General features: G+C 42.7%; 2 protein-coding genes across 10 annotated transcripts in view; one reads left to right on the top strand and one right to left on the bottom strand.

Moving 5' to 3' along the window:
• Dop1a (DOP1 leucine zipper like protein A) overlaps positions 1 to 5,450 on the bottom strand; it is a 93,263-nt gene extending 87,813 nt beyond the window's left edge. For 3 of the 8 annotated variants that reach the window (XM_034483962.2, XM_076918088.1, XM_076918086.1), the window contains exon 1: positions 5,331 to 5,433. The gene's annotated coding sequence lies outside the window, so the exon portion shown is untranslated. Of the gene's footprint in view, positions 1 to 5,035; positions 5,299 to 5,330 lie in introns of those variants that run through there. The other 5 variants (XM_076918083.1, XM_076918087.1, XM_076918090.1 and 2 more) reach the window with 3 other exon arrangements.
• Positions 5,451 to 7,921: 2,471 nt separating this feature from the next.
• The window catches only part of Ube3d (ubiquitin protein ligase E3D), a 135,822-nt gene continuing 129,725 nt past the window's right edge, over positions 7,922 to 14,018 (top strand). For both annotated transcript variants that reach the window (XM_076917261.1, XM_034484093.2), the window contains exon 1: positions 7,922 to 8,140. In XM_076917261.1, coding sequence (XP_076773376.1) covers positions 8,064 to 8,140 — 77 coding nt within the window. In that variant the 5' untranslated portion in view covers positions 7,922 to 8,063. The remainder of the gene's footprint in view (positions 8,141 to 14,018) is intronic.

Raw genomic sequence — 14,018 nt, 5'->3', positions numbered from 1 at the left:
GCTCTGTGCAGAATATTACCTGTCCTTGGCTTGTCAGCCTGTTAATTTAATAACTTTGTCTGGGGGTCCATTTTCAGGTTCAAGCCATGTACTTTGGCTGCCAACATGTTGATGTTGTTAAAGATAAACTTTAACACGACGGACAGAAATAAAAGTATTCCCAGGACAAGAAGGGCTAGCCTGATCAAGCTATATATGCCATTCCTGAGGTTTGCCCAAAATGGAAATACTGAGCTCAGGCCATGAATAATTTTATTGGGATTATCTGCAGCATCAAAGGTCAACAAAGCAGCATTCTTTAAATTCATAATCTTATTATGCAAAGTTAACACACCCAGAGAGGTGTTAGGATTATGCCAAATATCCTACAGTTGTCTTTAAACTTTTTTCTAATTATAACGACAATCATTGTGAATTTCAAAAGTAACACTACTCCAATAATATTTGTCATGACACTTGGGATAGCTCCTAACTCTTGAACCCTGAACCTCCTTTAGGTAATTTGAATAGTTTATAGAGCATCATTTGTTGTTCCAGATACCTATATAAATCCTTTTGTATACTCAATACATTAGTAACATTTTTTGCTAGATGGTTAACAAAAATAGTTGTCTTAACTCCTTGTGTCAATGCAAATGCAGAAGCAGTGGTGCTAGCAATTAATGGAATTAAAGTTGTTATACCAGCAATAATCAAGCCTGCTACCCTCTTGCTTCTGCTTAAAACCTAACTCACTTCTTCCAGCACTTTTGAGCTTTTTTCAGAGAATCAAGGTTTCTAATACTCAGGGCAGTGAGACAAAAGCTGGTCGATAGACCCCTGTAACAGACATGCCAGGTTACAACACACTAACATAATTGGAAATTATACAGTCAATGCAACTTACAATAAATGCTGTAGAAGAGACAAAACCAATTTTAGCTTGACTATTAAAGGAGCCTTAAAACATGCATTAACCCTTGTTTGAAATCCAGATCCTGTCCCAACATTATCTCTTGCTATCCCAACATCATAGTGAGCTACAGCTGGCTTCCAAATGTCCCTGACAGAGTCCAGATCCAGTCTTCCAAAAGTAGACTGTTATTTCCCATATTACACTGATTTCTAGACCAGTACATGACTGAGTTCTAATAGCTGGGCACCTTTAAGAAAAACACAAGAGACATAGTTTCTTTTTTCGATTTTCTATCCCACAAGATCTAAAAACTTGAGGCAAGACAGCTTGTCCCATTTGGGGTATAGTCAAGCAAAGGTGGGTCAGGAACATATGTCCAATACAACTTCCCAGTCACCCCTGTCAGGGCACTCAGCAAGCTCACAGGTCGGCATCATTCTTTGTCTCAGCAAAAGTATGTCTCACCGATCTTTTTAAAGTTCCATGAGCCTCTTCCACAATACCTTGTCCTTGAGGATTATAAGAAATCCCCATAATAAACTTTTGACAAGAAGTCTTGACTGTTCAACTACAATTGCCAGACCCATTATCTGGTTTTTTTTTTTTTTATTGGATATTTTATTTATTTACCTTTTAATGTTATCTCCTCTCCCATTCCCCCCCTCCAAAACCTTACTCCCTCCCCCCCCCCATTACTATGGGGGTGTGTTCCCACCATCCTCCCATTCCCACCTCCCTGCTCTAGAATTCCCCAACACTAGGGAATCCAAACTTTCAGGCACCAAGGCCGTCCACTTCTACTGATGTTAGGCAAGGCCACCTTCAACTACCTATATAGGTGGAGCCATGAGTCCCTCCCTCTGTGTTCTTAGGCTGGAGATTTTAGAGTGGCTACTCCAGCTTGGGAAACATTTTTTAATGCTGAATTAAATTATCTATTTGATCAAGATGAGATATTTGTGATGTGCATGTATTTATCTACTTAGCCATCATGAAGGATGAAAGATTTTTTTAAGTACAGGCAAAGCAGAAGAGGAAATAACTGAAGATGAAGTCATTCATGGATGAGGTGGTGTACAGGTAGGACTTGAAAGAGAATTTAGACAAGCATAAGGGAAGAGAACTCTAAACAAGGGAAACAGAACACTATACCTCTGACATAGCATGTTAAATATATGGGTTGTAGAATTGTTAAATCTATAGTATTATTACTTTACTAATGTATTATTAAATAAATGTATAGTACTGCATAAATTTTCTCCTTAAGAAATTTGATAGTGTCTTTGACCTGTAAATGTAAAGTCACTGATGTAAAAGGCTTATTGGGCTTATAAAAGAGGTAAATAACACCATGGAAAAAGAGAAATCAGTTTAGAAACATGTGAATCAAAACAGTATTTTCCAACAATAAACTGCCAATAAAATCTTTTAGCTACTAAACAAAACATTAGCTTTACATATCTACTAAATAGTTTTATTTTAGAGATCAAATTTACTGCATTTAAACTTATCTATTAGAATTCGATATTCTAAGCAGGGTATGGTGGTGCACTCAGTGCTCTGGAGAAACAGGCCTTCGGATCTCTGAGTTCAAGGCCATCCTGGATTTTGGAATGAGTTCCAGGACAGTCAGGACTATACAGAAAAACACTGTCTTGAAAAACAAATAAAATTAAATATTCTATGCCCAATTCCCTCAAACTAAGGTGTGCATTAATAGCACTTATCCAAAGTAATAAAGGAGATGGAATATCTTCAAGGTTGAAGAATATTAGTGATACCTTCCAAAAGGCTTGATCCCAAGCTATTGCAGCCATCTGCAGGGAGTGAGGAGGAGTGGGTGTGTGTTTGGGAACTTCAAAGAGTGAAGCTAAGAGGAAGTAGGCTGGGCTTGAGGAGGGATATGGCTGAATCTTGCCAAGTCCCCCTCTTTCTTGCCCACCATGAGGTAAATAGTTTCTGCCATGCCGTTTTGCCTAACCAGAGGCAGAGAAGCAACAGAGCAAAGGACAAGGACAACAGCTGGGATCTAAAAGTTTTTTTCTCCCTGATCATCAGTTAAGGTTACAAAATGTCCAGCATAATACTTAACAGAATTTAGCCAAGAGATTTAATTTTCAACATTCAGATACTGTTTCCAAACAGTCAGAAATAATACTATCAGCCTTTTTTGACCTTTAGTTCTTTTTAGTTATCACAGATTTTAAAATCATTAAGCAATGAATACATTTTATATAGCTTTCATATTTTATTGTTCTGAGATGCCTAACTAGAAGGAGAAATCAGTATAGTGGAAGTAAGACCATTATCAACAAGTCTTTATTTGTTGGAACTTTAAAGAGCCATTCTACAAAAACTCAATAATAACTGCAAAAATCAAACCAAGACATGAATTGAAGAAAAGCATCAAGAAGCTGGAAAAAAAAGATACTCTTCTGCTATAAGTGAAAACATCAGGGCCAATAGCGATGCAAGCATCCTTAATATTAATTTTTTTTTAACTAAGGATACTTAAATTTCTTCTGTTATACCAATGAGGTCTCACTAGCTCTTCATGCTCCAGATACCTTAGACAGCAACATGGGGTCAATGCATGGCTTTTTCCATTTGGAAGCAGACATACCTCTAGTACAGTAATTCTGAAATTAGTATCATGTGTTATTTTATTCTAGGAGATTTTAACAGTACTGGAATGAAACCCAGGGCCTCACGTATGATTGGCAAGCATTCTACCATAAGCCTGCACTAGAAAATGGGCTCTCTGGTTAGCTAAACCTGGGAAATGTTATTTAAACCTTCCTTTGGAAATTATATGCATGCAAGCATAGCATAAAGTCTATGAGGAGCTGCCTTCATAAGCAAACCAAAGTTAAACTTGGGGGAAGGAGGTGTGGCTTGGTGGTAGAGTGTTTGCCTTGTATTAGAAATATCCCAGGTTTGATCTCCAGTACTGAAAACAAAAGTTAAACTTTGTTAAATCTAGTGTGTTGCCACATGATTTGACATGGAACACTGTTTAGAAGTAAACTATTGCTTTAGTACAGTCAATCTTGACGGGAAATAGCAATTTGGAAAAAACATGCTCTCTTCAAATTTCCCGAGGCTGTACATGTGCAAGGCCCTAGTTTTCATTCCTTCCTAGCACCCCAAGAAAAAAGTTTGCAGTGGGTTGGGAGCACAGGCTTGCGGTAGGATCTTACTAAGCATGCACGAGGCCCTGGTTTCCAATCGCAGTACCACTAAACCAAAACATCAAAACCAGACAGCAGAACACACACAGTAACTGAGGGCTAGAGAGATCACACTCAGCAGCAAAGCCAGAACTTTGAACCTTAGCTCTCCACCCGCAGGCCACCGTTGTTTCTACTACTGCAATTTCAAAGTAGGGCTCTTCATAACAGACTGTAAAGCAATTAATTTAAATTTAACGTTTGGGTCACAGTGTCACGTTTTTTGGTCTGTGTTTCCTTCAGAGGTTTAAATTCTTTATTAAAAATTGGATCCCCAAAAGGAGATTCCTTTTAGCAGTCAGTTCTGAGAAATGACAAAGTTTAACTAGAAGTAATCATTCCAACAAGGCGTTCAGACTACCTGGGCTGTAATTTACCTATAATTTCTGTCAGCTCAACGAGTCAAGGGGTAACTTACTTAGCACACAGCGACGCCATACTAACAAGAACAAATACAACCAACCTCAAAATGGCAAGACCTCGACACCTACATATGGGGCTGTCATCACCAGAATGAAAAGTTTTGACTCCATGTATGTTCAGAGCTACTAAATGAGGGAGATTCCTGTATGTTAATGATCAAAAAGAAAAATGTGTTTCGACTACAATCTCTAAATCTGACTTTTCGACTTCACAGCACTCCGAGATAATACGAGAATTAACAAAACACAATCTGCTTGGTGAGGAGAAAGTACAGTTGCGTGCTATTCCCTCCTCAACAGGATGAGGGATGAGGCAAGTATGGTTATGGTGCAACTTTCAAAGCCTTGGAAATCAAAGGTGAGGACTGTTAACAACTTCCGTGTGCTAGCTCGACTTCCTCTTGGTGAACTTGGCTCTGCTTCCCCAAACCCTCTGCACCTGCACATTGGCGGGCCTCGGCGTCGCCTCAGTCCTAAAAGGGACCCACCGTGCGGGCGAGGCAACGGGGTGCCGGGAAGCCTCCAACAAAGGCGCCGGGCACCCGCGCCCAGGTGACGCCTCCCTCGGCCCCGCGCCGGCTCTGCCCGCCGAAGGCCGCGGACCGACAGGCCCCGGGTCCCATCGCCCGTCCCGGTCAGGGCCCCGTTCCCCCGGAGGCGGGCTCAGGTGGGGGCCGAGCGGTGACACCCCGACGCCACTACCGCAGGCCATCCCGGGAGACGCCCACCCGAACCGTGCCGCGTCTCGCCGCGCGACCGCGCCGGGGGCGGGGACGCTGTTACCTGCCGCGGGCTCTGCCGCTCCCCGCTGGCGCCGCTCTCTTGGCAACCGCGGCAGCCGCACGAAGGCCGCCAGCCGAGGGCCTAGTGACAGCTACCAGCGTGCACCGCGCGCGCCCACGCCGGCGTCGACGTCGGCGGCCTCGGTCCCCGCCCCCGTCCGCTGCTCGGCGGCCGCTGCTGGTCGGCGCCGCAGCGCCCTCATGCGGGCGATCGTGGAGATGGCGGCGAGAACAGGCGTTTGCAACTAGCCAGAGGAAGCCTTCTTTTGATGGATGGGGGAATTGAAGACATCTCTGATGTATTCTTTAAGTACGATCCAGAGGATTCACCAATACTTTATGAGAGAGAGACAGTTTAGCACTTTTTGGTATCTAGCCTTCTTTCAAACATAAAGTTATTCCAAAGGGTTGTTTGTTTTGTTTTGCTTTGTTTTGTTTTTGGTCCAGACCATCGCATCAGGAAAAACGAAATTTTTTACAAGTGTTTTTGCGTCTACAAGTTTTAAACCACATATGAGGAGCACACTATTCTGAGGACGCTGTCAATATTTAAGTATTGCCAAAATTTAAGTAACATTCTTTAGTGTTAAAAGTAGAAGATAACAATTGTCCTTCAAATAAATGAGTTGACACCAAATAGTAGTTACCTTTGTTTTTTCCCAAAGATTATTTACTTATATTTTATGTGGGCGTGCCTACAGGTATGTATGGGCATGCATGGAGTCCAGAAGAAGGAGTCAGATGCCCTGAAGTTGCAATCAGTTATGAGTGCTGGAAACCTAACTTCCCAGTCTTCTGAAAGAGCAACCAAGAGCAACTCTCCATCCCCAAGCTTTCGTGTTTTAAAGCTATTATTCCCTCCTATTATCTCAAATTGTTGGAATGAAACAGGAATTTATGCAGCAACGTGATAGACTTTTAAAATACTTCAAAGGCTAATAATATTAGAAAACTTCTCCAAAACCACAAGTTTCCAGCATACGTAAGGCTGTTGTTTTGAGACGGGGCCTTGCTAGCTAGCCATACATGGCCCTGCACTCAATATATAGCCCAAACTGACCTCAAACTTCCAGCAATCTGTGCCCCAGCCTCCTAAACGCTAGGATTACAGATATATACCACCATCCTTGGCTTAAACCTATTTAGCAATTCTTCCAGTTTGTTCAGTGTCAGGTAATTATGACTATGAAATTATGAAATGGAACATCAGTAAACAAGATTTCTGTCCTGGCTAGTTTTATGTTAACTTGACACAAGATAAGAGTCTTCTGAAAGGAGGGAACCTCAACTGAGAAAATGCTTCCCTCGGATCCAACTGTAACGTGGTTTTTAAAATAGTTATTGACCTGGGAGGGCTACCCGTGATGGGTGGCACTATCCCTAGGTCGGTGATCCTAGGATCTATAAGAAAGCAGGCTCAGTAAAACCACGGGAGCAAGCCAGTAAACAACACCCTTCCATAGCTTCTGCTCCTATCTCTAGGATTCTGCTCTGTTTGAGTTTCTGCCCTGACATCCTTCAATGACGAACAGTGCTGTGGAAGTGTAAGCTGAATAAACCCTTTCCTCCCCAAGTTTCTTTGGTTATGTTGCTTCATCACAGCAAAAGTAACCTTAACGAAGACAATTTCCGTTATACAAGCTATGTTTTAAACAACAGCTTTCTGGCCGGGAGGTGGTGGCGCATGCCTTTAATCCCAGCACTTGGGAGGCAGAGGCAGGCGGATTTCTGAGTTCGAGGCCAGCCTGGCCTACAGAGTGAGTTCCAGGACAGCCAGGACTACACAGAGAAACCCTGTCTTGAAAACCAAAACCAAAACCAAAACAAAACAAAAAAACAAAAACAAACAAACAAAAAAACCCCAAAAAACCAAACCAAAAAAAAAAAAAAAAAAACAAAAAAAAAACAGCTTTCCATTTCTAAAAATGTCCTACTGAAATTCTATGACCTGAGGTATTTCTTTATACCACATCAGATCTTTTACTGTGTCAAACTTTCAAAATGTATCTTGCAGGAGCAATTAAGTTATGATTTCTTTTATTTCTGCAGTATAGCAGGAATGTATATCAGAAATTACTCACTTTCTTTTTGCTTCTCAAAATGTGTATGAATGATTAGTCAAGACACTAGACTCCACCACTGTCTTTTCATGGCTTACATGAGACCTTACACCTGTTTTTGCAACCGCTTCAGTCTTGCAACTACCAGATCTAAAGCGAAATGTAATGGCCAATCAATCTTTGACATTCTGGATGCATCAGACAAAAGCTAATAAATAGTCCTAGTTCAAATAAAGGAGACTCAGATAAAGTGAGCTTTGAGACAGGTATTTCAGCTCTGGACCTGTGGAAAGCACCACCTGTACAGCTTCTGCTCCATTATCCACCTCATCCTACCCAAGCTATCGAGAGGAGAGCTTCCTCCTGCCCCAAATCTGAGCTTTCTTCTCATTTCAGGGAGGAAAAAAAAAAATGGGCACAGTGGAGGCCAGATCTGCTGTCTGGGTCCCTCCTGTCCTACTAGAGCGGGATTGGGGGAAGGTCGGGCGTCTCGGCAGTGCGTCCTCTGCCCGGAAGGTGGCGCTCTAGGCGACAGACGGCCACCGCCGGATCCCGCCAGGCCACCGTGCTGCCTCGCCCAGGGAGCCAGCGGCCTGCTGTAGCCGCTCGTGCTCCCGCCCTGTCCCGGTTCTGGTAACTGCGGGCTCGGTCCCGCGTGGGTCCCTGAGTCGGACATGGCGGTGGTTGCAGCGGAAACACGTGTGTTCCTGGAAGTGCGGAGACGGCTGCAGAGCGCGTTGCTAATCCTGGGGTAAGGGAGGAGGCGCGGGTCCGCGGGACCGCGGGACCGCGTGTGTGGGCCATGCGCGCGACCAGGAGGCTGGTGCGCGTGTGCGTGGCACGGGACCGAGGGGGCGAGCGCGCCGGACAGTAGGCGCGCGCGCGGGACAATGTGCGCGTGCGCGGGACGAGATGGTTTACCTGGCAAGCACTTCAGCCATTGAACCATCTCCCCAGCCTGTCTGCGAACTTTTAATTTCATATTTACTACAGAAACAAGAAATTTTTAGGGGATAAAATGCTCTTTTTTGCTTATGGTCAGCAATTTTAATGGTTTGTGATATCTTCATGGGTTTTGCCTATTTGTGACAAATGTATCAAATAGACTTAGATGTGAAATTTATTACAGAGCAGCACAGTTGTATTTTTTTTTCTTTGCTTCTCCTTTTCCAAAAATCTTACAAATAGCTAAAGTGGCAGTTTTGCCTATACCCTGAGAACTGAGCTCAAATCCTAGCTTTCTCACATGGGCAGAATAATTTTATCTTAATTCTTTCAGTTTTAAGATTGGGATTGAATCCAGGCTCAGTCCAATGCATTCTCTGTGTAGTTTGTACAGACCTTGAGTTCTCTCCCCACTATGGGGGTGAAGGGTGGGGAGGATTGAGGTCATAAGTTCGTACAAATATCTGCAATTTCTGTCTGCTTTGTTCAGTAATTAAGGGTACAAACATTACCAAATACAGCTGCTTAATCCCTCATACAAAACAAACTCTGTAAGCAGGTTGAGAAACCTACTTTGCTAGGCTGCTTGTTTTGTCTCTGGTCTAACACAGGTCAGTTCCTTTACCATATTAACAACCATGGCCTGGTCTCATTCAAGCAATCTACACAATTTCACTGTTTCTTGAACTGTGTCGACATGCGTATCAGTCAGGGCTCTCTAGAGTTAACAGAATTTATTGAACAAATCTCCCTAGAAATAGAAAGGGGATTTATTAGAATGACTTACAGCCCACGGTCCCGCCAATCCAACAGTGGCTGGCTATGAATGAATGGTGAGTCCAAAAATCCAGTAACTGCTCCGTGCATGAGGTAGGTGTGTGTCTCAGCTGGTCTTCGGTGTATTTCCGAGTGTCAGTGAGAGTGAGGGCAAGCAGGCAAAGAGCAAAAGAGCTTCCTTCTTCCATGTCCTCTTCCAGGGGAAGTAATGGCTCATCTTTGAGGTGACTTTTCCCAGCTCAAAAGATCTGGATAAAGGCATGTCTTCCTACCTCAAAGCTAGGAATTAAGCAAAAATCCCTCACAGTATGCCCTCCATCTTGGGGTTTTAATTAATGTCAGATATAGTCAAGCAGTTATAGCCAACCAATGCATTAATTGTTGTTTCAAACTGCTTTTCCCAACATGTTTTTGTTGTTTTGTTTTTTAAGACAGAGTCTAATAGTATATTCATGGCTGGTATAAGTTACTATGTAAACCAGGCTGACTATGTAAACCAGGAGATCTGCCTGCCTGTGTTTTCACGGCGCTGGGAGCCTCAAACAAGGCTTTGAGATTCATGTTTCATCTCTGTTGTGGCTTAAATGAGTATTCCTTTTCCGTTTCTTACTGAGTAATTTCCCATTGTCTGAGTATCTCACAAACCATTTTCTTATTTTTCTATTGCTGGATGTTTTTTAATTATTATTATTTTTATTTCCAGGAAGTGTTTATTATGAGTAAGCAGCATTAGGCTTTATAAGATGAGTGTGTGCATGTGAAGACCCCCATACTCGGGAGACCCTTCCTCAAGTCTCAGGAAATCACGACCACCCAAAGATCACAAGAAACCATGCCTGGATGCAATCAGCAGAGGTTTATTAGGGAAAAGAGCTGGCAGCCAGCGGTCTGACCATGTACTCGCGCAGGAGTAGGGTCCGACCCCAACATCCAGTCTGTGGAGCGTTTTAAAGAGAAAAACCACTAACCAGGGGAGTGGGGCGGGGGTGAGGGGTTGCCAAGGATATAAGAATAGCGAAACATTCCAGAGAAACCCACCTTGAAAGGTTAATAGCCATGCAAATTACTCAGTACAATCATTTTTCTAAAAAATGTAGTCTTACCAAGTCACTGTCCCCTATACCATCATTACAAAATATTTCTCACTTCCTCCAGTCACAGCCACCTAGAAGGCTTGTATTTTTTATGGTCAGGAATGCCTTCCTGCCTTGGGCCTCTTCCACCCGGAATGTGCCCCAGGGAAAGTGAAGGCCTGAAATCTTATTTTCAGTTCCTCGTTCTGGAATCTGCACTTTCCTGCTCAGGTCTAAGGCGAAAAATCTACACATATTTCATAAAATGGTCTTTATAATTTTTCACTCTACACATGCGCGTGCTTGTGTGTGTGTGTGCACACACACACACGTGTGTAATGTTGGAGCTAGGCAAATACATTTGCCACTGAGCCACATTCCCAGACTTGTTTAATGTCTTTTTATGACATATATACCCTTAGTTAATACCTAAGGGTGGAATTACTGTAATATAGGATAGATGTGTGCACCGCTTTGTGCGAAACTGTCAAACAGTTCTTTAAGGTGGCCAGTCTCAAGTTGAGCCATTCCGATGGGGATGTGGAGGTATCTCACGGTAGTTTTAATTTCCTTGGTGATGTACAGTGTTGAGAACTTTTTCATCTACTTTTTGATAACCCAAGGCTGTTCTTTTGTAAAGCAGCTTATGGTTTCTAGCTAATAAAAACGGGCTAGTCTTGTTGCTAAGTTGGAACAGTGCTTTACAATACAAAGCCATGCGAGTTTGTGGATGTTTTCTGGCATCTGTGATAGATATTTTCATTTTTCTAATGCAAGTTGAGTGTGCCTTATTGGAAAAGGTCTGGGTGGGCCTGAAGTGTTTCATACTTTGGACTTTTCTAGAGTTTGTAGTTTTTGCATAGATTTTACCATTGAGTATCCTGAATCTGGAAGTCCAAAGTGGTTTGGATCTGTATCTTTTTTGTTCTAGGGCATTTTGGTTTCTTGGCATAGGGACAGTCAGCAGATGGTTTGTTATGGTATTTGTATATTCTGTTGTTGGTCCTCTGCTCCACGCCCATCCCCACCTGCTGGCCCCTTCCCTTTCCCCATTTGCTCTCTTCTGCATCATGGCAGATATATCCTGTCACCGTGCTTCTCTTTTTCATCTCCCCGCTTCCTTAGGACCTCATTTCTCATTCTCACTGTCTTCTTTCTCATGATGTGACCTGAACCTACTTTCACCCACACATAGGTAACAATTAAACTCTGGTATCCATGCTATCAGAGAAAACATGCTGTTTGACTGAGTTTCATATAATGTAACCAGGTGGATCAAGTCCCATTGAGTTTCCTGAGAGAGCCATGATATGACAGAATAAAATTCCATTGTGTATACGGACTACATTCATCCAGTCTGGATTCATTTTCTTACCACTGTGAATAGTGCAGTAATAAACACAGATGTGAAAAAATTTCTGTGATAAGACTCAGGAGTCCTTCAGATACACATACACACACACACACACACACACACACACACACACACACGAGTAATATAGCCAAGTCATGTTATAGCTTTAATTTTTAAAAAAATTTCCTACTAATTTCTATAGTGTCAACACTAATTTACATTTCTGTTCATAACAGCAGTGGATGAAAGAATAATGGCCAGAGGGGGAAAAAAACAAAACAAAAAAATAAAATAAGAAACATAAAGTAGAATACTAAATAGAGGGAAATATCTGGAAAATCACAACAAAGGTGAGGGGTGGAGAATAAGCCTTTTATTTAAATGAGAAGTAACATTTGCCTAACAGACTGAATGGGATGAAGTATGCACTACGAGATGCCAATCAGAAGAAAGCATGAAGGGGTGAAGCGAATAGGGTTTAGAGCTGAAGTGCCTGGAAGGTTCACATGTTGAAAGCTTGACCTCCTGATGTATCAGTATTCAGAGGTGCCATGATGGTCCTAAGCCCATCAGCAGAGTAGCCATTGACTGACTCATAGCTAAATGGATTCTTGGGAGAAATGGAAACCGTGAGGGGCAGATCCTTGCTCTTCAGCTCTCACTGCGTCCCGACTGCCACGCAATGAGATGATGCTCTGCCATATGCTCCTCACTGAAATATTCAGTTTTTCCTCAGACCCAAGGCAACAGGCTTGGACCAGAATGACTGAAGCTGGCGATACCAGGAAAATGTCTCTTTCTTAAGTTGCATTTCTCAGGTGCTTTGTCACAGTGACAGTAACCTGACTAACACACTGATTATTTCATCGCCAAGTGTTCAATAACCTGATTTCTAGTAACAAAATAAACAAAAGGTCTTGGTTTGCAGCATTGGATGTTTTCATCTTGACATTTAGCCTGCAATATTTGCAGATTTCCTGTTTCTTTAGCATCCACTGTTTAAGAACTTGCAGAAGCTAAATCTAGAAGTATATCACTAAGTCTTATGGGGCATTTAAGGATGCTAGCTGCTTCTCAGTGAGATGTGCTGTCCTTGGATAGCCTTAAGGAGGGTGTGGCCCCTTAATAATAATAGTGAGAATGCCCAAAGACACTATAAGTAGTTTCAACGCTGGACACTCTGGCTTCCTTTGTTTGCCTCTCTACTTTGGTGCATAGTAATATGGTATAGACTTAGCTCTAGTCCTGATGTAGTTTTCTCCCAAGGATCCTCATTGTTTTGCTTTTTAAAAACATTCAAAGAAATATTTACTGGTTGTGTGGGGGCAGTGCATGCCTGTAATCCTAACACTTGGGATTGGAAAGGAAGAGGATCAGGAGTTCCGGGTCATCCTCCATGACATAGTTGAGTTTGAGGCTGGACTGGGATACATGAGACCTTGTCTCAAAAAGCAGGTATGTGGATATGTATGTATGTATAGTGTGTGTGTGCACAAATGCATACTGGGACTCTAGCCTAGGGTCCCATGTCACATGCCACCAAATTGAATCCCCAGAACTTCTTTTTAAATAGAAAATTGTCCTTATAGACAGATTTGACGCTCATTATTAATGGAATGTCATTTCTCTTAGACCTTATGGCACATAGATGACACTGTTGACTTATGCACAAACATTCATTGTCCACTTATATTTCTGCACCTATGTACATCCTAAACCGTGATTTCATAGAGGTATCCCTAGTTCTAGTCCACTGCCTTAGGTACATGCTAGCATTCTCCCTTGGTTTCCATGTAACTGTATTCCTGCAGGGTATAAATCCTGGCTTTCATTAGCCTCGTGATGTTTATCTTCCTGGTCAGTCTTCTATGCAGCCAGGCTTCTGCTTGCTCTTTTCTGTTGCCTGTTCTCCTTTCCACAGGTTGCAACCTTCTTATAGCCCAAGTGTCTTCCTGAAATCTCTGAGTGTAAGTTCTAACTCCCCAGAGAGGTGTTGTTAGAAGGCAGGACCTCTAAGAGGTCATGATGATGGAGCCACTAAGATGAGGGAGATTCGAGCAGAGGGAGAGACCCCAGAGCTGCCTTCCTACACATTATCTTATGGGGGCCATGTGGTTCATGAAACAGCCAGTCAGATTTACAAGTTCAGCTGAAAAATCAACACAAGAAAGCTTACATCTGCATTGATTGTAAAATTTTCCCCCTTGCTGGGATCTCCTAAGCAGTACAGTTGAGGACTGTAGACACACAACCCACTCTGTTTTGGGTGTTGTGTGTGATGCAGACAGTGTCTGTGCACTTGGCTCAGCTCTATGTAAGTGGCTGAATTTTTCAGAACTGGGAAGAGTAGTCAGCTGAAGCAGGGGCAGTGGGAGCCCAGGTTCCCAATGGTGTCTTTGGGAACATTTCGAAGTGCCAGCTGTGCTTCAAAATTACTGCGGTAGCAATGTGGGCACCAAGCTGTATTGTGGCTTCTTTTG

Source organism: Arvicanthis niloticus, chromosome 21 (assembly GCF_011762505.2).
Source record: "Arvicanthis niloticus isolate mArvNil1 chromosome 21, mArvNil1.pat.X, whole genome shotgun sequence".
Lineage (NCBI taxonomy): Eukaryota > Metazoa > Chordata > Mammalia > Rodentia > Muridae > Arvicanthis > Arvicanthis niloticus.
The sequence above is the reverse complement of the archived record's forward strand: the minus strand, read 5'-3'. Positions and strand labels throughout refer to the sequence as shown.